The 24712-nt window shown below is 33.7% G+C and overlaps 2 protein-coding genes across 5 annotated transcripts; one reads left to right on the top strand and one right to left on the bottom strand.

Annotated features, from left to right (window-relative positions):
* Window positions 1–83: 83 nt before the first annotated feature.
* Window positions 84–11688, bottom strand: LOC126849956 (polyhomeotic-proximal chromatin protein-like). 2 transcript variants are annotated; one of them, XM_050592434.1, is made up of 14 exons: window positions 11002–11688; window positions 7173–7758; window positions 6844–7101; window positions 6388–6672; window positions 6071–6275; window positions 5654–5895; window positions 5245–5467; window positions 4821–4990; window positions 4415–4709; window positions 4073–4330; window positions 3843–3935; window positions 3609–3756; window positions 3303–3480; window positions 84–3165 (listed from the first exon to the last, which is right to left on the bottom strand). In XM_050592434.1, exons 2-14 carry the CDS (start codon window positions 7590–7592, stop codon window positions 2938–2940), a joined length of 3003 nt encoding a protein of 1000 aa, XP_050448391.1. In that variant the 5' UTR covers window positions 7593–7758; window positions 11002–11688; the 3' UTR covers window positions 84–2937. The 2 variants fall into 2 exon arrangements, with proteins under 2 accessions (XP_050448391.1, XP_050448392.1); XM_050592435.1 differs by having other exon boundaries at window positions 5666–5895; window positions 11002–11684.
* Window positions 8065–24177, top strand: LOC126850002 (D-2-hydroxyglutarate dehydrogenase, mitochondrial). 3 transcript variants are annotated; one of them, XM_050592565.1, is made up of 9 exons: window positions 8065–8243; window positions 10495–10993; window positions 20603–20896; window positions 21051–21248; window positions 21792–21985; window positions 22261–22429; window positions 22614–22912; window positions 23135–23303; window positions 23388–24177. In XM_050592565.1, exons 3-9 carry the CDS (start codon window positions 20632–20634, stop codon window positions 23660–23662), a joined length of 1569 nt encoding a protein of 522 aa, XP_050448522.1. In that variant the 5' UTR covers window positions 8065–8243; window positions 10495–10993; window positions 20603–20631; the 3' UTR covers window positions 23663–24177. The 3 variants fall into 3 exon arrangements, with proteins under 3 accessions (XP_050448522.1, XP_050448521.1, XP_050448523.1); XM_050592564.1 differs by lacking the exon at window positions 10495–10993 and having other exon boundaries at window positions 8066–8243; XM_050592566.1 differs by lacking the exons at window positions 8065–8243; window positions 10495–10993 and adding an exon at window positions 8282–8440.
* The last annotated feature ends 535 nt before the right edge of the window (window positions 24178–24712 follow it).

Here is a 24712-nt window from a genome sequence, read left to right as displayed (position 1 = left end):
TCATTATATTTATTTCATTTGAGAAGTTGCAATTGTAATTATTTTTACCACTGCTTTTTCCCTAATGCATAAGAATAATAATGTTAAGTTTTATACCAGCAGAGTTTATTTCTTTTCTCTATTGTATAAAAAGTATATATGTACTGTGAAACATTTGGGGCCCTGAGTTATCTTCATCAAGATTGGTGCAAAATTTTGAACCTGGAGTTTGTATTGAATTTTAACATTCATGAGATTTGTGTTTGCCAAGGAATGATTGCACCAGATTCAGTTAGCGCTAATTAATCAAATTTTCTTCTACATTATGTACTAAATTAATCAGAATTTGTTTTGCTTTATCGCAGACATAAAGCAAAGAAATTTTTTAATCATTTCAATCTGAAAGGGAATAACAGATTATTCTGTGAAATGAAATTAACAAGTTAACATATTGTTGGTGCAATCGAACCTAGCACAAAAAATTGTATAATGAATAAAATACAACTTTTATAAATGATTAAGAGAATGTATACAATGTGCATTATATATACTCTATTTTCTATTTATAGACATAAACAGGGCGCGGGATAAACTCGGTGATGTGTAATGTGTCTGTGAGCATTATATACAAACATGGCTACCTCCACTAAGATTCTCTCACGCATAAGAAAACACATCTACTTACATTAAACATTTGTATAAAATGCATAGCAAATTACCATTTAATTCAAACATAATGAGTCTTATTAAATTTAATACACTCGCATTTGTGTCTTGCACAATACTGAAATATAAAATTAATTAATCCTACAAGAAATATATAAAAACAGCAATATATCTAGTTATTTTCAGAATTATTATAATTATATAAATTTGCAATAAATATGATATTTACATTGAATTTCAAGGGCATGATATATTTCAATGATATATTCTTTTAATATTTCGAAAATTTTATCAAATGGTTTTTTCTGTATTATATCATTTAGATAGTAGTTAATAAGATATTTACTAAAAATAGTAACAATCCTTTTTGTCATCTTACTTTATCATCATATTATATCGCTAATGACAGAAATATAAATTTTTACATATATAATTTTTTTCTTTTCATTAATTTAAAAATAATGGAAGAATAATCGTCAGCAACAATTAAGATGTTGTCTTATGCGAAATCTGTATATTAAATAAAAATTTTATGTCTACTATTTACATATGTATCGATCAAGTACACAACTTACATTTTCAAACATAATCATATTTATGAAAGTACGACGAATGACAACAAGCAGTAATTTTCCAAATATAGCATTATCAATACAGCAATATATCCCTGCTTTTTATGTTAAATATATATTTTTTGCTGTATAATGGACACAATTTGTACTCTTGACAGTTCCACTTATAGTATTTTTCCCAATAATGCACTTTGGGAAATTCAGACATGGTATATGTGTATTTGTATGTGTATATATAAATATATATGAAATGAAATTATTTATATTTATACTCTATTTCACATAAATATTCTATAGTTCATTATATATTACTGAACATTAGAAAGTATAAATTTTATTTCAAAACTATGTGCTATAATTAAATAAAATTTATGTGCTTAATATAATATTATTTTGAAATATATTTTTTTCGATTAAATTCGACCTTTGCATAAAAAATAGATGTGTAATCAAAAATTTAAGAAAGAAAAGGAGAATTATGTATACGTACATATAATACAGACTGCATACTTGGATATGTATGTAGATCAATGTCATCAATTATCAAAATCATTATAAAAATTATCACTCTGCATAAGATATTTAAGAAAAAAAATATCAGATTTTTAGCCATATTTAACAGCTGCAAAGCTACTGTCTGTAAATTATAGAAGATAATGCATTTTCTATACAAAGTAGCGTTTATACATTTATTTCTCATACAAGAAATGAAAATAAAAATTTAAAAAAATTATAAAAATTTATAAAAAAAATTATAAAAATTAAAAAAATTATAAAAATTTCAACTGAAAATATATAATCATCTTCAAAATAATAATATTACGTTAAGCACGTAAAATTTATTTAATTATAGCACATAATTTTGAAATGAAATCTGTATTGACAGATGTTCAATGATATATACATAATGAGCGATAGAACATTCGTGAAACAAAGTATAAAGCATTTTATATAAAATCATATTTATGCACATAACACATACAATGTCTATATTTTTCCAAACTGCACTATCAGAAAATATGCTATAAGTGGAACCATCAAGAGTACAAATCATATCCATTATAGCAAAGAATATATATTAAAAAAATACATATAAAAAAAATGAAGATGTATTTCATTGTACTTAATAGTATAAACAGTTCCACTTAATGTAGAAAACAGTGCCTTCTGTTAATTTAAATAGTTATTTTACAGCTGTTAAACGTGGCAAGAAACTAGTGACATATTTTTTCTTTAAATGCAAAATAATTTGTAATAGATCGTTGACATTATCTACATATATATGTATCTATGTACACAATTTGTATATGTGTGGATGTATTTATGTGGATGTGTACATATACATATACACACACACACACACACACACACACAATATATATATATATATATATATATATATATATATATATATATATATTCTAAATTAAAAATAGGTACTGCTGCCGATTCGCCGCAATTTGTTTAAAAATAATTTTACAAAAAATACATTTTACAGTTTGTACCATAGCTACAGTGCTAAACGAAAAGTCTCTCATAAACGTTGAAAGTTTAACGAATTATTTCACGTGCAGCATGAAAATCGCTTACAGTATGGTAGCATTAAAAAATTCTAATCTTATAAGCTTATATTTGAAAATCGAATACTTGCACAAACCCTGTAGCCCGTAGGCTAGAAACATTCTGGAAAACAGTCGCTTTGTTATCAATAGGTAGACGATTATGAATTGTTCGATGTTGAATTAGAGTTTGACATCGATTCCACGCGCATTGAATCGATCCTGGCAACGATTTTTAACGCGGGGCCTAATTTGATGCTCATGGCCGACATGAGATGATCCTCCTTCAGCAACATAAGAGCTTGACCATCAATTTCCTGAATAGCAAAGTCCTCTGCATAATCGGCGCATCCCGGTAGACCACGTATAAAATCACACACTTCACCTACCTATGCATAAAAAATACAGTAATTTTTAATAAATTTTACTGCTTGCGTTAAACTGATTTTTTTCCTGCATATATCATATCTCATATATCATATAAATATAGATATAAGTATATAAAGATATCAAAATATTCATTTACCGTCCATTTAACTGGATTTACTTTCGGCAGTGATTCATCGGCGGAAGAAGTAGTTGTAGATAATGACCTCTCTTCACCGTTCTTCTTCACCATGTCATTATCGACAGTTTTAGTTTCAGTCTCTATCTCAATCCACTGTTTTTCCATACCATCGCGATCTCGCGTTTCCCGTTTTTTACTGCAGACAAGACATGACATAGTTTTCATTTCATTAAAAGAATACTATTTGCAATAAATATTTACGAAAATATAATTGAACGAAACAATTTCGTTTTATATTATTAATATACAAAATATGGCGCTCACCTTTTTGCACACATTGATGAGCAAAACCGTTTCTCTTTTTTGAGCTTGACATTCTGTTCATCAACTGTATTGCCACAACTTTCGCATTTACTGACTTGCCCATTGGCTCCATCTTCTTCATTCGAATAATTAGGACAATGTTTCTTCTCTATATACACATACAATTTAAATTTTGCGTTTAAAAAAATGGATTTAAAACATAGTATTGATCATTCACAAAAATAGTTTACTTACTCGGAGGTTCTTCGTGAGTTTCCCTCTCCGTAGCTGTATTGTTTCGATTGAGGATGTTGGTAGTTTCCTGACTTACTGCGAACGGTTCTGATGCTGTAATAAAAATGAAAAGAAAAATGCGCCTCATATCGCAGTGGAAATAAAATTTAATTCGAGACATTTATGACTAGGGGAGAAAGAGACAGAGAGAAAAATGAAAATGCAATTATAAAACATCACGAATATCATACCTTCTTGTATCACAAATCCTTCTATCACATGGGTGAGGACCTGCGGCTTCACCATAGCTTTAGGTGGTGCTTGTTTATTATTCACTGTGATTGGGGTCGAGATCGCCATATTCGGTGACTCATCGCCAATGACACCGTTCGTAATCGCGTTGACTGCATTGGCAAGCCCCGCTAACGGGTTATTGCACTGTTTCTCTTCCATCTTTGGAGTAATCACTTCCTCTTCTTTTGTTGTCGCAGTCTTACATTGATCTCCATCTGTACATATGCCAAGAATTTATATCTTTATTTCGTACGATCAAATTCGATAAATTTGTCATTTATTAATAAGAGATTAGATACCTGTTACTTCTACCTGAGGAGCTGTCGCCGCGACTTCTTCCGCAGGCATAGGCATGTCTTCCTTCTTCAAAACTAACTTTACACTATCATCAGTTGCCATTGGAGCAATATTTGTAGTAGATGGCAGTATAAGGGAGCACTCAGCCTGTGGATTACGATCTGGCGAAGTGATCATTATAGCCGGATTGGTGTTATCATGCGTTGGCTGATCCGGAGTCGCATTCACAATCGGCATCGCTTGAACTTGCGACGCTCCATTCACTATTTGATTACTTATTATAGTTGAATTGATAGCCTAAAGAAATAAGGATATTTCATCATTTAATTATGCTTTTCTATTTGTGCTTTGAGAAAAAGGTTCGAAAGTGTAATCAATAATTTGGACATATAGCCTATCAATTAGTACCGGTAAAGGAAGCTGTTGTACTGTCGACATCTGAGGCTGCTGCACTTGATTCATTTGTGAAGTGGCAGCGACCCCAACACCAACACCACCTACTGAAACTACCGGCATTATGGGACGATCTGTGCCCAAGACAACGCCAGATTGCTGTTGTTGTTGCAGTGTCATATTCGCTAATAAAAATTTTCACATATTTGAATATTCTTAAATATTATTTACAATATTCGTGGTAATATTATTAACGCGTTGATAATCATTCGTCGAATATTGCCGGCGTTTAGAAACTACAAGTTGTGACATTGCGAGACAATCGATGAATTTTACATTTCGACAATCAATGTATTAAATATATTATTATAAAATTAAATATAAGTGTAGATATTATATAAATATTCATTCAAATACTAACTTAGACGAATGTTCTTACTCATAATAGGCTTAGGTTGTATTTGCTGTTGGGAGGATTGCACTTGTTGTTGATATTGCTGTTGTAGCTGCTGCTGTTGCTGCGTATGTTGTTTCTGTTGTATGAAGACCTGCTGATGCTGTATCGATTGTTGAGCTTGCTGCTGCTGCTGTTGTTGCTGTTGCTGCGGAGATTGCATCGGTTTGCCGCGGCCTTTTCCTCCACCGCCGCCGCTCTTACCACTCTGAATGTTTTGATAAATGAAATATTATATAATAATTTTCTATTAACATTATTAGTTTGACTATTATGCTAATAAATATGTAATTCTCTAGGTAACTGCTTTGTCAATGCAATCAATCAAATAAGCTATTTCGTAGCACTCAAAATAATCGTGACGATTATTGTGTGCTAATGTTAATATAGTAACCTGTACTTGTACCGTAGCTTGTACTCCATGAACAGTCTGTGTAGAAACGGAACTAGCGGCGCGTATATTGGCAGCCTGCACTGCCTGCAAGGATGATGGCAGGATACTCAAAGGCCGCTGTCCGCCCGCACTCTGTTTACCTTGCTGGGACTGCTGTTGTTGAATATCCATCACCTTAGTAGGTTTACCGCTGGCGGTTGTTATCTGCTGCACACCTTGTATCTGTTGCTGCGTCGCAAGTGCTAATCCAACAATAATAAAATACTTCAATTATTTTCCACATAAATTTTTTTTATTAGCATTTTTTACTATCATTTCATACTGAGAAAGTATTCAAAGAATTATGCAAAATATTAAATATAACGCTAATTTTGAAAATATTTAAATGATTTATTAAGAAACAATGAAAATACTTACCATTATGCGTTTGTATCGGTTGTGGACTTTGTATAAACATGTCCGGTTGCGTCGGACCACGAATGAATATCTGATTGGGTGCGGCAGTGAGAAGGGTTGGTTGTTGTAATCCAGCAGTCCATACTTGTGGTGCAAATTGCCAGGGTGCAAACTGCATACCACCACCTCTTCCACCAGATGGTGTCCCGGCAGTGCAAGCCGTATACTGTTTCAAGATGTCAAAAAATTGAGTAAATATATACAGTAGCATTTTTAAAGACTAAATATATGTGACACGCTCTAATGTCATGGAATAAACGCGTTTTTACTATGTTCACCTTTTGTACTTGGTCCTGCTTATTCGCGGATTGTTGCTGCTGCTGCTGCTGCAGCGAAGGCGGTGGTTGTGGTGAACCCAATACACCAAGTTGACCAAATACCAATGTTTGACCAGCACCAGGAGTAGCAGATGTGGGTACTGGTAGATAACCAGTAGGAAATCCTTGAACTTTGGTGCCACCTGCACCAGGATGACCACCGCCTTGACCGGGCGTCGACGCCGTAGTTAGCATATGAGGAGTAAGTTGAGCTGCAGATTGAAAAGGCTTTCCAGCTGTTATTACCTGCAAAATATATATTGTTTTCTTAAATCCAAAAAACGCAAATCTAACATAGAAAGCCAAAGAGAAGAGAGAGAAATACCCCAGCGCATATTAACTTTTAATACACATCACCAGAAATTTGAATTCTTTTAGTTCAAGAATCTAAAAATTAAAGCAAATTTTAAACTATACCTGAATAGAAGAAGGATTTATGCCTGCTGGATGCAGCGCGAGATTTCCTGGCATCAATAAAGGCGTGCCTTGAGTATTATATAATTGTTGTAAATGATAAGCTTGACTCTGCATCGGTTGTTGAATCACCTGGACTGCTTGTGGATGCGCAGCCATTGTAGTAATAGTAGTTGCACCCTGCTGACCAGATAATGTCATGGACACACCACCTACTCCTTGTTGCTGATGCTGCATCGATACCGCAACAGCATTCTGCAACTTTTTTAACAGCAAGATGTAAAAAAATATCAATAGTTATTTAGAAATTAAAATTACAATTGAATAACTACCTGTTGTTGAGACATGCTTGCAGCTACCTGTGGCTGCACTTGAACTTGAGTAGGAACGACATTGTGTGGTCCATTATTTTGTTGCTGCTGTTGTGCTTGCTGTGACTGTTGTTGTTGCTGCTGCTGCTGAACCTGCTGCTGAACTTGCATTTGCTGTTGTGATTGGACCTGCTGCTGCATCTGCTGCTGTGGTTGAACCTGTTGTTGCTGCACTTGTTGAGGTTGCTGAACTTGTTGAGGCTGCTGTTGTTGCTGTACATGCTGTTGCTGTGACTGCTGAACATTTTGCTGCTGTTGCAAATCGTGAGCTGCAATCATTATTTGCTGCTGTTGTTGAGGTTGTTGTTGCGACTGCTGTTGTTGCTGTTGTTGTTGTTGTGGTTGAGACGGCGAAATTCCAATTGGTTTAACATCTGTCATGTTTTCTTTTATACTCTTGCAAAATTGAGTACAAACTTAGATAAACTTCTTTTCTCTTAGAAATAGAAGTATTTTTTAACAAGAGTGCTCATTTATACATAGCCCTTTTTCTTTGCCATTTTACATTCATTTTCATACTAGTTTCAATCTTTTCATCATACTGCATCTGTAATATAAAAATAAAAAGAAATTAATTTTTACAGATGTCAATATAATAAAAATATATATTATCTTTATTTTAGATTAAAATTTATTTAAAAAAGCAGATGTTTCATTTAACATTTGTAATAAATTTATATATAATGCAGAAACCGTAAAATCTATATTCAAACAATATATATTTCTATTTCATGTTTTAGTATACAATACTATTCATTTTTATCTTAACAAATATATCGCAAGTGTCTACTTTGTAATCGAATGACGGAACAAAAAAAAGAAAAAAAAAGAAAGTATGAAGTAGCCATTAAAATTGTGCAAGTTGCCCCTTAACATAACCTTCAGAGATACGCATATTTGCATTGTGGGGTCTGAACTTGACGATTATCATTGCCAGCAAGGCTATTACGAGTTCGATGTGCAAAAGTGAAGTGTACTGTGTGCGCTATACATTTTTTTACGCCTGCGGAAAATCTTTATCGACCTAACGAAGTAAGTGTCTGAGAAAATGCCCATTTCTTGCCATTGCTTTTTCTGTTACCGCGTGAAGCAACGTCCAAGATGATTGCATGTCCGTGAAGGAACAAAGACATGTGTGTAATTTCACCGATCTGCTCCATATATAGGTCAACTTATCGATATTAATATCATGGTGCTTCATTGCTCGATCAAATTTCATTATCAACAAGGTATTTCCTTACGTCTTTATCATTTCAGGAATTAAATAACTGATAAAACACAATTGATAGGTTATGTATCATGATTATCTTGTGATACATCAGAATTATATCACATATGCACGCAACAGTTAAAAAATATCATATCAATATTTTATATAGGAGCAACTTCCGCATATTCGATATATATGTTTTGTCTAGCAATAATTTTTCGCTTTGAAATTTTGTTTTGTTAGCTATGGGTGATAAGAATAATGCTGAGTATCTCAAAACATTGAAGTCTTTTAAATTCTCATTGATGTATAGCGGAAGTATTGATTTCAGCAAATGTTTTTTCTAAAAGAATACAGAGATTATACTGTGCAAAATATTATAAAAATATTAATCTCTGTTCACAATTGATAGCCTGTATATTCCTCTTACGTAAATGCATATTTTTCATTCCAATTTCATTATTTCACTCAAACATGATTGGAATATTATGATACCGTTAGTAGTTTTAATATCAGAATTTTTCATTTTAAATGCGTGATTCTTTTTTTGCTTTTCCTTTGAAAACATATATTCCTACATATATAAAATATATTCCTATTTTAATTTAAATGTAAAAATAGTAAAAATGTGCATAGACACATTCAATATTACTGTAATAAAAATAAATGTTATTGCAAGTTTGCTTTCTCTATAATCTGTAATAAGCATCTATAAAGAATTAATAAGAATTAATATATTGTATGTGTGTTATCAGTAGCATATTATTGTGGAATATAATCTATTCTCATCAAATTCAAATATCATCAAAATAATCTAATTAAATTTTTTTCATGTAAAATATAAAACGTATATTGACATTTAATGTTCCAAAATCATTTTGTAAAATATTAAGATTTTTTTATACTTAGAAAATTACATTTCGTTTATAAAGTCTTTGATCAGTTTGGCATTATTTTTTTTTCAGAGAGAGGTTTTTGTTAATCGCAGGCTCTCAATGTTAGACATCAAATATCTTTTTCATTAATGCTTAAAACAAAATAAAGACTGCATGTAAAGAATAAGATTTTTATTATTGTGTACTTGGATGTTAATTCTCAGAAAGTCCTCGATTTTTAATTGCGTATAATTCAAGAGATCTTCAATAGGTTTGCTCTTTGAAGCTGTGCTTCTAGTATTTTTTGTTTTTGCTCTCTTTCTAAATATATATCTAAATGTATATTTCATTTTTATTGCAGACTAATGGAGGAAATTCAGCTACAAAAAACAAACCTAATATCTCTTTCTTTGTTAGATGATAGAGACGACTCGATGTACACTTCTCGTAGCGGAATTAAATACAGATTTCGCAGTGAAACTGGAACATGAAATGTCAATACGCGTTCCGTATGTATGAAAGGTGATTTGGTACGAGGCGTATCCGTCTATAATGTCAGAGTTCGATATTCCTCCCGATGTTGAAAAAAAAAAAAATGAAAAAAAGAAAATACCGCGCTTCGAAGGGAAAGGCAAAGAGAGAAGAAAGGAAGAAGAACGAGAGAGAAAGAGAGAAAGAGTTGGACGCCGATCAACTCGCGCGGTAAAGCAGAGCTCTATACATTTACCGTCACCTGAATAAAAACTATCGCGCGTGGATATCGATCCGGTACAAAACGCGGGAGGACGGTGATATATATCCATTTTGGTATGCGTGCGTGCATGCGTGTGTGAGCGCGCGTGCGATCCAACAAAATGTCGCCCCAACCCATATACCCACCATAATTAATGCCGCGTTGATAATAAACGAGGAACGGAGGGGGTGGAAAACCGGGGGAAGAGAGGGGAGGAGGACGAAGAGAGAGTCGAGAGCGAAAAATACGATTGAAAGGCGGGTTAGAAAAGAAGAGGTGGAGGAGAAAGAAATGAAGGAGGAGGGGGGAATGGCGAGAAGGGAGAAAACAACTGTGCCAGGGGGACGGCTGACAACATGGATCTCTCTATCTCTCTCTCTCTCTCTTTCTCTCTTCATAATGACAATATATAATGCAACGGATGAATGATAATAACAACAATAATAATAATACAATATATTCAAGAAGCGCGCGATTTTGCGTGCGTGAAGAAAGAAGAGAGAACACGTTTCTTCCTCGGAAGAAGAGGACGAAACGCTCGCAATTAAATGCGATAAAGTAGCACACATGCATATATGTAACACGCACGTATCCGGTCGCTACAGTCCGTCCCTCGTGCGAATCCAAAGCGACGGTGTTACGCCGACATATTGAATTACAAAATTAAGCACCGTTCGAAGAAACGACAGGACGGGTAAAGCGAGACGAGGAGAGAGAAAGGAACAGACGCAGCGAAGGGGAGGGAAACAGAGATAGAGCATGCAGGATGTTGTATCGAACAAAATGCGTTGTGTGCGACGAGTATACCGCTCGGACATGTATAAGCGATTCATTTAGTGAATATTTTTCACGCGTAGCATGTACGAAAGCATAAGAAGGGAACTGTGTACATTCGACGTACGACGACGACGACGCCGCCACGAGTCGACGGAAGCCTCAGCCACGGACATCTTGCTTTATTCAGGTACTCACATGGCGACTGCGCAGTCACACCTATAAAGCACGTTTCGAATAGGCCTGCGCGTGTGTGCGAATGTGTGTCGATGTGTGTGCGTATCTATGTATCCCGACACCGCACTTTGCTTCGTCGTCGCAGCGCACGATGCCAACGGCGTTGACGTTCGCTCGCGTTTTCACTTTTTACAGTTTCACCATTTTCCACTGTGCGATGCTACACGGAAAAAAAAAAACTCGTCACGGGATCTCGTAAGCGTTCGCAGAGTTTCTCGTTATCCGTTGCTGCTGCTGCTGCTGCTGCTGGCTGGCTACCTCCCTGCTCTACCACACAGTATAACACAACTACCTCCTCCCGTTATGCCGCGCGTCCCCGAAGAAGCTATCCCCATCCATCGTTGAACCCCTCGCCGCGCGTCGCCGTCCCAATCGCGTTCTCTGATTGGTTCGACGAGGGACAAATCCCAAAGGCATCGTCTGCGCCGAGAAAGGCGGAGCCATCAGATATAGTGGCTATAGGCGCATGCTCGCTAACGGTATTCTCTACTCTAACGTTCTCTCTCTCTTTCTTTCTCATTCGCCGCCACCTATCGCGCCCAGTCGTTCCACGCACACACGTGTACTCGTTTCTATACGTATATGGCTCTATAGTCGTACCATATTTCACAGCATAACGCGGCCAGAAATGTACAAACTTTTCCGAGCACCCTGCTTTATCTTTTATTTTACGAAGATATAAAATTTTTAGGAATTTTTAATTCTTGTTCTTTTAGGTATTGTGTGTTGGTATTACTTTCTTCTTTTTTCTTCTACAATTGTATCTAATCAATGATTAATTATAATATTTAATGCATTCCATTAACAATAAAGAGTAATTATATTTGCATGTTATATTGCTTGTTGTTTGGTATTAATATTATTGATATTGTGATATCTTTTGATTAACATATTTTTTTAGGAAGTAAACGTACGTAGGTGAAAACTATATTTCAGATATTTTGTCTATAATTTATATAAATATATAATTTGATAATCTTTATTTGGTAATCCGCAAAATATTATTTTTACACATATGCGTTATATAAGATTTGAAATTCTATAAAGATATAATTGATATAAAAAAAATTTTCTACTAAAAGTTTTCTATTAAAGGAGATGATGTTTTATTAAGGATGCGAAAGAGAGAACAAATTCCTTAAAAGAGTTTATTATTGTAACATGAATCTATTAATAATAATTTATTATTGCAACAAGGTACACGAATAATAAGAAATTCCTGTTATCACTGTATTGCATTTGTAACTAATTATTTATAGTGCTAATCAATACCGAAAAACTTTATATAGCAATGATTACACGATCAAAAAATGCTTAAATACATTATTTGTTCCATGTAAATATGCATTTTTATTGCATATACCATTTCACATTTTCGACAAGACATATAATCATGACATTATTACTAATCCAAAATGTCAATATTACTTGCTGTATAAATAGAAACGATTGTCACAGTTGTACTTAAAATATCCAGCTATATTAAAACGTATTATCAGAAGCATTATCATCAATTGCAGTATCAGATCTCATCAAAGGATTTAACCTACTATAACTCAAATCACTTATTATCATTGAAAAAAATTATATATGATAGAACGTTGATAACAAAAAAAATAAAATCTTATCTTTTTCAATTATAAAATATCTATGTCTGGATCTGATGGAATTTTGACTACAAAATTTTGTCCTCCATTATTATGTTGGACCTCCTGGGTTTAAGGCGGAGGAAACTAGGAAAATGTCCACTGTTTGAAAAAGGCTGACGTTTTTCTTCCGGTGCCATGAGTGGTGTTTCTTGCAACAATGGCTACTTTCAGTAATGAAATAAATAATCTGTAAAAATCTGAAAACTTTGTGTGTAGAAGAAAGTATCCTCATCCAGCTATAACATTTGTTCTCTCTCATTCTTTCACATATATGAAACATCATTATTAGAATTATTAGAATAAATTCACAAAATATATCGAATCAATTAATTTGTACGATGATACATTGGATCGATTAAGACACCTATATATGATTTTATATTCTATGTGTGCCATAGCTTTCTTTTTCTCTCTCTCTTTTTGTACAATTTACAATATTTAAATTAATATCTAATAAATCAAAAACTATTTTTTCTCTAATCCAAGCAATATACAAGAAATATGCAAGCGTTATGACATTATTTCTCGTCAATCCAATTATAATAAATGAACATATTTAATACATAGTTGACGATAAATATTTACGATAAAATGTACCGATGTAATAATATCATTCGATAGTATAGCGCGGGGCTCTACGGAGATGGTGGCACGTCCCTGACGCGATTTCTCTAAGCCGCCGAGAAGTTTATGCTTCCCGGCTCGAAACTCGAGGACTCACGAGCCGCACGCGATTGGTTCGTCGCGACTCTCGCAGACATTTTCCGCCGCAATCGGTGTGTAGGAATGTATTTGTCGTTGCTTTTTCTTTTTTTTTTTTTAAACGTGACGATATACTCGAGCAAATCTTTAAAAAAATACAAGCATCTCGTGTCCTTGACGCGGAACGCCGTCGTGGTACTTCCATCGAAGCGTCGAGGAAAGCTCCAATTTTGATGCCGAGGCCTCCCATGCATAATGCATCCCGTTTCGCCCGAGGCGCGAGGCTCGCGTGGATCAAGGACGCGAGGAATCTCTCGTTATTTCGATCGAAACACCGGCCCTTAAAAAAATCCTCTTCCCCCCCCACCCTAACTCTATATTTTAATATTACGAGATAACGTGTTAGAGAGTATCGCGAGCTATTTTATACGCAGGAGCAAACGTTTTATCTTCTCCTCAAAATATCTACTCGCATACTCGATTAATCGAGATAAATGTCGATTAAAAACCCTTCTCGGTGCCCCATCCCTTCGTGCAACGATGATTCCGCCTCGATGGAATTCTTCGGCGGGTTGCAAGAGCCGAAAAAAAAAAAGAGAGGAAGAGGGAGAAAAGAGACACCGACGTGAACCGTGCAACCGATTTATCGTTCATCTCCCAATACCGGTCTCGGATTTCGACGCGAGACGCGACGGTAGGACGTATCGCGCGTAGGGTAGGAAGAGTCGCGCGCGGTTGTACCAATCCCAGTAAACAGCCCTGTATAAACGTGCCAGCGTGCCTGTGTTTGTATATACGTGCGTATGCGTGTATACGACGGTCGGCGAGGGTCGACTCGACGGATGGGCGAAAGGGTAGGGAAGGGGAAGTGAGGAGAGAAGGGGAGGGGGATTCACGCTATAGTCCGCGTTTATAGTGTGTTATGAACGATGGACCGTATTCTCGCATCGTCGTAGTTGCCGTCCGTCTGACAGAGCGTGGGGACGCGCGGATGGGAGAAGCAGCCAGCCAATGATGTGGGTCGCAGCGGGTTGCCACGGAAACAAGTTAATGATTCGGGCTACCACCCGGACGAATTGGTCTGGCCGATGCGGTCGCCGCGTGTGGCGTCTTCCCATAGCGGGGCGCATGCGCCGCGCTGCCTCTGCGAGACTATCTATCTTCGTCTCGTTCGTTCGTTCGTTCATTCGCTCGCTCGCTCGCTCGCTCGTAGCGTCGCATGCCTTCCTTCGTCGGCTCTCGATATAGCCGTGATCGCACACAACGATACGCGGTCGATGCCTGAATTGGGCGCAGCGTGTGAGCTTCGTTGAAGAAGCTATATACGTGAGATGTACGCATGTATATGTACACCTTATTCAGCCAGTGTCGTATACATACACGTGACACATACACGTATGCGCGCCATACGCACACGTACGTTCATAATAGAAATAAAGGCCGCGCGCGCGCGCACGGCGCTTAAGTCGTCGCGACGATTGGTTCCCTTCCCACTCCGCGTACTCTTCCCGATCACCCTCGACGTTCGCTTCCCTTCTCTTCCTTTCCCACCGGCCCGTTCTTTCTTCTTCTCTCTCCGTGTGTCCATCGCGCTTCCCTCTCTCTACCGCGTTGGCTCGTTTTACTACCATCTCCTCCTTCCCACACTCGCCGCCTCTTCCCTCTTTCCCCCCCTCTGACCTCTTTTTCCCCCCCACAATGTCCCCCGACCGATAATATACCGCCGCATACCGTTCGGTGATATACGACGGAGAGGGGGCAGGAGTAGGAGGGTTCCCCATTGAAAGATTCGCTGTAGATTATAATATATCCGATGTCCGTCCGATCGGTCCTCGAATTAACGTCGAGAAAATGGAAGCAGCTTTAGCGAAAGGGGACGAGGTGTAATTGCTGCGCGAGTGCCATGACAGATCCGTTGGGTTAGCATGCACGAGGGCACCGGGCCATCTTCGTCGTAGAGTATCGCGTTATTCGATTTGTAATATCGCGTCCAGCGATAAGATTGCTTTTCATTATCTACACATATGTGTATAGATTAATACTGTTAGTTTTTAATTTAGCGTAATTAATATCGTCGCAATTGAAATTCATTATGACTTCATTATGTTTTTTTGTTATATTAGATTGGATATATTGAAAATTGATAATCTTGTACGGTCTCTCCTTGATTTAATTTCAAGTAATTAGCGAGGAAATTGGATTTTGATAGATTGATGACTAAGTAAAAAGAGATATATCACATATAATTATATACGCTTTTTTTACTAAGCGCGCATTCTTCGCATACTGTATTTGGAATGGATAAGATCGCTATAATATTTCGACTATTCTATACGACCGATTACGAGTTAACAATTCAACTCCAGACGATACTCCCAAGACGTCCCTGAAAAATTATGAAACTTGTCATGCCACGTTGACTAAACATGTTCCCATAATCTCTTTTATTGTATATATTAATCGTCTAATTGTTTCATTATTTTCTAAAAAAAAAACTATAAGATGAGCTGATATTAATATTTATGAAAAGTAAAAAGGATTGTGTGTGTATGAATGTGTGTAATAATTAAAAAATTAAAAAAAAAAATTAAAATTCTGAAGAAAATTAACTGAAAAATATATAGTTTTGTCAATCAATTTCGCGAAATTTATAAAAGGTTCTTGTTTTAATCGATTGTAAATTAAAAATTATTTGTCTCGATATTTTTGTTAAGGAAAGATCTCTCCCAAATTATTTTAAGAATTTATCATTGAAAAAATATCTAATGATTTTTTTTTTATACACTATACTTTTTTATTTATAAAACTTACAATCTCTTATTTTAGATAATCCTATCTAAAAATTTTAAAATGACTCTTTTATCTGAAAATGTCACTAAGGTAACTGTTTATACCTGCTTTCTTTTTGTAAGCTGAAAAAATTTCAAAATCTTTGTCAAAAGGTATAAGCGATTATATAGAGTGATAACGTAAAACCAACAAAAGCCCTTTCACTACCAGTTCAAAATTTTGACAACTTATTGTTAATACTCTTATATTTATAAAAGATTGCAAATAGTTCCGTTAAATTCATCGTGAAAGTTCATTTTCATCGTGCCACTGTTTCCTTAAAAGGCCTAATGGGATTTTAACGATCCTCCGAGTATGCCTAGGCGAGTCGCTACAAGTGGCATTTCTTCTGAAAGGTGCCCTTCCCTTTCGAACAACATGTTCTCCGAATTTCGAAAACGAATTCAAGTGACATTCGTGTTATCACCGACGCCGGTCTTAAGTGACGACACGACATGTTTTATCGATCGGACACTTAAGATTTCAGCGACTGGATTAAGCACCATCGATCCTTCTATTTTCTACGCGCGGGGAGCCATCGGCCAACGCTAAAATTAAATTCTTAATAACACCTTTCCCCACGCGATTTTTCGCGGTCGCAAAAACCATCTGATGAGCGAATCGAATTATCGTCGCGAAAGGCAATTCTCGCGAAATCGAATTACGAACGATGACAGAACGATTGATCGAAAAACCGCAACGCGATTTATCTCAAATATGTATAATATGGCATGATAATTTTTTCGAAATTATATCGACAGAATAAAACCTTTGACAGTACGCTATAAACCTAGTATCATCGTTATTTATATCTCAAGACTCAAATGTCATTGCAGAAAGATGTTTAATTAAAGAATATTTAAATGAGAAATGTTAATTGTGTGTATATATAAATATTGTTGGGGAAAGGGGAGCGGAAAGGGGAGAAAGGAGCGAATAAGCGAATAAAAGCCATAGAAATAATTACGATCGTAATACACAAGGCACTTCATTTGCTTTCCTGTTCGAATTTCGAAGGATTTTACAAATATATATATATATATATATATATATATATATATATATATATATATATCTTTGCTTCTCGTGCTTTATTTATTATGACATAATTCTATATCAATATTGCTCGATAAAAAGCATCGTGTCGTTTATACGGATAAATGGAAAGTTACCATAAGATGCGTACAAAAAATACGTTGAAGGAGAAAAGAATAATACTAATATATTTGTCTTTTTAAAAGCGTGAAAGAGTTTTTCTAAAAGCAGTTTTTTAAGGGAACAAATGCAGTTTCAAATATAACAGTTGCTAAAGCATCGATTCCGCGTCGAGTTTGATTCGAAATTGGGGTGATCCAAAACCGCATTCCGCGCCGATTTGCAAAGTAACACGACATTGACCCCGTATGCAATTGTCGCGGATAAGAGGCGTTAAAATTGCAGTCGCTGATCAAGAAATATCGTAACTCGACTCCTCGATAAAAATAGTAACGAATCACCATTACCTGAAAGGAAGCGCGATATTTCGATCTTTGTTGTCTTATTGTCAGCAGAAGACAATAATCTAGTACAAATTAAAATATTATTTTTGAGGCCATTTGATCTTGTAAAAGGGCTAAGCTAATCTCCCCAAATATATTTTAATGTTCAACGAACTTTATTGGCAAATTCGCATGTTTAAAAAACTGAAATTTAAGGAAAGATAAAAGAAATACAATCGTATTATCTTCGGTATTTTTTAATGTTTACAATGAGCTGAAAAAGGGAGAAAGCTTCTTAGAATTCTCTCGTTATTCCAATCATGTATGAGCATCAGTTACATTTTAGAGAACATGAAGTACACATGAAAAATTTGTCAATGCGTTAATATATTTGCATATATTCATATAAATTATTCGTTACATTTCTAGAGACTAATCGAATGACAAAAGCGTATTGTTCGTTTAACTTATTCAAAACGTATATATTTTTTTTTTAATTGTAGATCGACTAACAAAAATAATAATTTTACGTCGAAATATGGGAAATTTTTAAAGAATAATTTATCTCATAAATTCTTTTATAGAAATTAATTCTCTTAAAGAATTCGTCAAAAGCGAAAGTTTTAACGTTCTATGACAAAGTCTATTAGAAGACCCATAAGAGAGATGAGCGCAGGAATACGTGCTGCGAAAGATTACTTATTGCAGTCTCTCAAATTTAACGAGCACGATGGTTTTGCGCGAACGTGACCCAAATTCGGTTCTTATCTTGAAAATCGCACCGCCCCTGGCACGCCATTATATATATCGAGAGCGTGGCAGAATACGCACGAATGCGTGATGATTTTATAAATTAATTGCAACGACGAATTGGATTTTCTGCACGATCACGCGCGTGTGAAAGGCACACCGCCGTATGCACATCCGGCTATAAATAGGCACGCTAAGATAGCCACGCCTTAATCACTGTAACCGCCGGTACGGATAGCGGTGTTAACGTTCTTCTGACATTATTGCGACAGACGTTGGTTTGCACAATCCTTATATTTATACTACGTCGTATTCCGTTTATGGTGCCACAATTAGGCGTTATCGCGATGATAACTGTAATGAGGTGATTTATGAGAAAAAAATCGAAGAATTTAAAAGGGCGTTTAAATTTTAATTGAAATAAAGGGAAACATATCTATTTGTAATCGTAATCGTATATCGTAAATTTACAAATCGATTTCGAGATAAATAAGTTAAAATGAATACGAATTTGTTTTTTGTGTCAGATTTTTTTTTTTTTTTATACATATAATAATTTTATGCCACGAAAATTGAGAATTGTTGAAATGGATAGTAGACATACATTTTGTGATACATTTGGTTCGAAATAAATATTTATCTTTGTATGGCTTATATTTATCTTTGTCCGAACTTATCTGTGGACCTATACAATTTTTTGTTTATTTTCTTAGATTACTCCGTATGTTTCTCATGACATTTCTGAAGCTACGAGATTATTCATTCAAAATTGAAATTGTCACATTTTAGAGAGATTTAAATATTAAATATGTAATGTAATATCATATATTATAATTTTTTCAATAAATGAGCAGTTGATTATGAGATTGAAATATGAAGTAAAGCATAGATAATTTTTTGAACGTGTATCAGCTAATAAATTTTTTATATCAACACAGCATAATTTTTTGAGCCATTCAAATTTTGCATTTTATATTTAGAAAAAGAAATTTATGACTAAATATGTGTGTGTATGAGATGATTCGAGAGAGAAGATGACATTACAATAGTGCGAATTATGTTTGAATAATGATGTACTATATGCGATTATATGTATAACGGCGATCAAATGTGGCGGATTTAATTATCGGGATCGAATTATTGTCGGGTTAAAGAGTTTTTTTTTTTATTCAAGATCCATGAGATATTAAAGTACTATAGTAAACGATCTACTATATTCGATTTTGAAGGGTGAGTTCACTCTTGCAATAAAAGAAATTGCGTTTATATAAGAAAGTTCTACGAATGGACTACAGATGGCAGTAGTTTTAGTCGCGTCGGTAAATTAGAATTCATTGTACCGATAAATCAGTGTTGCGAACAACACGAAATTATGAACTGATTTATCTATAAATAGCATTTTAAGAATGTTTTGGCTATACAATATAGTAACAAAAATAAACTGTCAAAATGTAAACAAAAAAAAAATATATATCTTACGTTTATACTATTTGAAAAATCGAATAAATATATCTGAATTATAAAAAGAATTAAAGTATGACAAAATAATATGGTTTTTAACGTCTTCGTGAAAGAAAATAGTTATAATCAATTCTTTTTTTATTTCTGACAAAAACTTTGATCGTGGACATCTCCCGAAATCAACTGAGACAAAGAAAAATGAATAATTTATAGAAAAAAAGAGAAAGAAAGATAATATTTTTCTACAATTTTTAAATAAATTTTAAAAGAGTTACGAGGAAAATCTAAATCAAGTTTTATATAAATATTTATTATTATTTTATACAGATACTTAGAAAATATATTATGTGTATCTTAATTGAGTGTGTTATATTTTCTTTGAATTATTTAAAATAATGTTTAACAAATCTAATATACATTGCTGTAAACATGTAGAGTTTCAAAATATCTGTTTTTATATTATTAGAATTTTAATTTTTGATAACGATCATATAAATGCCATATAAAAATCTGTCAAATGGCACATTTAAAAAATTTGTTCTTAAAAAAATAAAGATTTATAAATAAAAGTGTGAAAATATATTCTTTTATATCCTAAATTGTTTTTTTTAAGTGACATTATTTCAAACTAATTTTTTATTTAGATAAATTCAAAACTTTTTTTATCTTTATTTTTATATTTATATTTTTTAGGATAAATTTATTGCGAGGAAACAAAAGGGATGCAAAGCATGTTAACAAGCATCGTGCTTCGACGATGCAACGACGTCGCCGTTCGATGTTCGCGAAATATCGCAGGCACGCGTCGTAGCTACGCGACGAAGCCTGAATTAACGTCGATCAGATATAAGATGGAACGCGGGCCCTTCAACAGGATCTCGAGCGCGGATATTAGTTTCTTTAATACATTGATGAGCTCAAATCGTGTAATCACGAGTCCAGATGAATGCGAGAGTTACAATATCGACTTTCCCAAGACTGTCAGAGGTAAACGCGCGAGAATGGAAGAATTGTTAAAACCGAATAGAGATTAAGAATTAAGAATTGTTATGATTAGTATTTTAAAATATTCTTTTTTTGAAAAAAGTTTGAAATTTTTCCATATTTAAGTCCCAAGTAATGGCATTTTGATTTTGTGCAGGTGCTGGTCGGTGTGTGTTAAAACCGATATGTACGGAGGAGGTGTCAGCTATATTAAAATATTGCAACGAGAAACGATTAGCGCTTGTCCCACAGAGCGGAAACACTGGTCTTGTCGGAGGTAGCAATCCCGTCTTTGATGAAATCGTGGTCTCCATGAAATTAATGAATCATATTCTCGATACGAATGAATTAACAGGTAAGGCAATCTAAAAAATTCAGCTAAATAAACGAGAGAAAAATCTCGATTATTTATATCGTAATTAGATATATAATATTATATTCCGTTAATATTATCCCATTTTATCTAAGTACAGTATTGAAAAAAATATAATTTGTATTGTTAAAATATAACTTAATATGTTTATCAAACAAATTAAACAATAATTTCTTTAGAGATATTAAGAATAATTAAATGATAGCCAATAAGAATTTTATCATAATTAAATAAAAATGTGAAATAATTAAATGTTTGCCAGAAAATTCTGAAAATGTACTATATATATTTCTAGCACACATCTTTTGATCACTATTTTTTCTAATTTTAATTTTAGTTTTTAATTTTATGGACATATAGCTTTGGAAAAATATTATACGTTTGAGAAAATAGAAAATAATGTCGCGATGGGATATATTTTTTCTTGTTGAATAAATGAAAAAATGATGTGTGGACTGCTAATGATGATTATTCATTTCTCACTGTTATCATTATACTAAAAACGCAAATATTTCAATGTATTAGGTGTATTGACATGCGAAGCTGGCTGCGTTTTACAGGATTTGGAGAATCATTTAGCCAAAGTCAGAATGATAATGCCTTTGGATCTTGGCGCTAAAGGCAGCTGCTTAATTGGTGGTTGTGTCTCGACTAATGCGGGAGGAGTGCGATTGCTACGTTATGGTAATCTTCATGGCAACGTTTTGGGATTAGAAGCAGTAAGCATAAATACGAGTTGTGGAAAATATTATTATTAGCACTGAAAATTATTATTTATTATGTAAATTTTTTACATGTAAAATCTTTCTTTATTATTAAAATTTAATTTTTAAAGATTTTCTTTTATAGATGTATAACATTTTTTCTTAAAAAAAATCTTTCTTCTTTTATTCCTAGTTCTAACATTATTATTCCAAAGAATTTTGGATTCTTTCAATTCAATTAAAGAAAAAAAGATCTATATATGAAAGTAATATAATTTGTATTTATTCAGGTAAAAGCAAACGGTGACGTCGTAGATGCAATGAATACGCTAAAGAAGAACAACACCGGTTATCACCTCAAACATCTATTTATTGGTTCTGAAGGAACATTGGGAATTGTGACAAAAGTAGCTATACAGTGTCCACCTTTGCCAAAGACCGTACATGTCGCATTTCTAGGTAATATAAATAAATAAAATAGTTTGAGGGTGTAATATATATATGGATATTTATATATATGGATATTATGCCATGGATATATTATGCCAGATTTAGTATATGAATTAAACATTGTAATTTTTCTTATTACAAAATTTTACTAATAATAAGATTTAATTTTCAATTATAATTATGACACTTGCAGGATTGGCAAGCTTTGATAAAGTATTGGAAACATACTATTTGGCGAAACGTGAATTAGGCGAGATTCTGTCTTCCTGCGAAATGATGGATCGATTAGCTTTAGACGTCTCCATTAATAATTTGGGCATGAAAAATCCTTTGACAAGCCGCGAGAACGGTCACGACTTTTACATGCTTATCGAAACATCCGGTAGTCATTTGACCCACGATGAGGAGAAACTCTCCCTTTTTGTGGAAAAAGCAATGAACAACGATATCATCGAAGATGGCACTTTAACTAACGAAATATCAAAAATTAATGTATGCAATCAAAGACATAAATCTAAAAATTTTAAAAATTGGAAACTTAAAAAAACGCTTTATCACTCTTCATTTTATAAATACTTTTATAAAAATTTTATAATTAAAAGTTCATATTCAGTTACTGTAATTGAATCTTTTTGAATGCAAAGAATTATACTCAAAACTTTAGAGAATATGTTTTAATTTGATTGTTTCTTATATTAAAGATTTAATTTACAGCATATATGGGCACTTAGGGAAAGAATTAGCGAGGGCGTTCTGCGTGATGGTTACGTCTTCAAGTATGATATTTCCTTACCTTTAACATCATTTTACAAAGTCATCGAAGTGCTTCGAGAACGATTATGTGATCCTCGTATCGTTAGGATCAGTGGTTATGGCCATATAGGTATTCATAAATATATATAATGACAATTGAAATGTTAAAATTAAAATATAATTCGCGAATAATTTTCTTCTTTTATATCTTCAGGCGACGGAAATATCCATGTACAAGTCTCTATACCAGAGTATTATGTGGATGTGGCTGCACAATTGGAGCCATTTATCTTTGAGTATGTATCACAATGTCAGGGTAGTATTAGTGCCGAACATGGCATTGGTATTAAAAAGACTAAATATCTTCACTTGAGCAAAAGCTCCTCCGAGATCGCAATGATGTGTGATTTGAAAACCCTGATGGATCCGAACGGTATTTTGAATCCATATAAAGTTGTAACGCCAGTTAAGGCGGAATTACAATCCTAGAAATAATCTTTAAGCAAAAATAATGTAAATTCAATGTGCCATTTAGGTAAAATACATTGTAATGAAGTTCTGTATGGATTTATATAATCGTTTTCAGAAGATCGCCTCTACTTTGAGGGATTTTTTAAAATATTGATACATTGTTATATTGTGCAGAACTATTAATATGATATATATATATATATATATATATATATATATATATATATATATATATGTATATATTCAATTACATGTATGTTGACATAACGTGTAATGTTTGGTAAAGATTTGTTTGGCTAATCTCCATTCACTAATAAAAGCAAGCATAGCATTTTGGTGACTAATTAAATCTATCTCAAAATAGATCTGCAGCACAAATGGCAGCAGATGAAAAATATCGAAACATGTCTTGACAAATGAAAATGGAAAATGCTAAATGTATATCATGTTTTTATAGTTGTATAATTTATTTAGTATATGTATAATTTTTTTTATATATATAGTTTTCAATAAAGAGATTCTATATTTTTCAAGTTGATCTTTTTTCTTGTTTTGTTTTCTCTCTATGAATATTTTCATAAAATTTAAGTTCTTCATTATATAAAATTAAAGAAAACGCTCCAAGAGAAAATTTATTCATACTTGCATTAATCATAAAAAATTTTTTAAATTCTAAAAAAGTTATTAAATATAAAATATTTTCTCTTTAAATTCACCTAATCTATAAACTGAAAAATATAATTATCACATTGTTTAGATATTTCATCATTTATATTTTTTTTATAAAAATTTGTTACAAGAAATTCTTTTATAACCTATTTAATGCGTTTGATACTATGTTTGATATGCGTCATTAGCATGTACATAGTAACTGTTTTAAAAAATAACGTTCGAATTCTACAAAAATGCAATGTTTTAGAATCGAACGCATTCGAATTATGTAATTTTTTCGCGAATGATGTAGATCATCTGTAAGCGAGCTTTGACTAGGGCGATTGATATCGCTAGAAATTACGAGAAGATCTTCGCAAAATCCACGAACGCAAAAGAAACGGTTGATTCTACAGC

Source organism: Cataglyphis hispanica, chromosome 5, assembly GCF_021464435.1.
Source record: "Cataglyphis hispanica isolate Lineage 1 chromosome 5, ULB_Chis1_1.0, whole genome shotgun sequence".
NCBI lineage: Eukaryota > Metazoa > Arthropoda > Insecta > Hymenoptera > Formicidae > Cataglyphis > Cataglyphis hispanica.
This window is presented reverse-complemented; position numbering and strand designations above follow the sequence as displayed.

Coding starts and splice junctions, on each gene's coding strand:
- LOC126849956 (XM_050592434.1), bottom strand. CDS start 7,592: ATGACAGATGTTAAACCAATTGGAATTTCGCCGTCTCAACCACAACAA. Junction 7,102..7,172: donor CAAGCATGTCTCAACAACAG/GTAGTTATTCAA, acceptor CTGTTAAAAAAG/TTGCAGAATGCTGTTGCGGT. Junction 4,991..5,244: donor ACAACCTAAGCCTATTATGA/GTAAGAACATTC, acceptor AATTTTTATTAG/CGAATATGACACTGCAACAA.
- LOC126850002 (XM_050592565.1), top strand. CDS start 20,632: ATGCAAAGCATGTTAACAAGCATCGTGCTTCGACGATGCAACGACGTC. Junction 21,249..21,791: donor CGATACGAATGAATTAACAG/GTAAGGCAATCT, acceptor TCAATGTATTAG/GTGTATTGACATGCGAAGCT. Junction 21,986..22,260: donor ACGTTTTGGGATTAGAAGCA/GTAAGCATAAAT, acceptor GTATTTATTCAG/GTAAAAGCAAACGGTGACGT.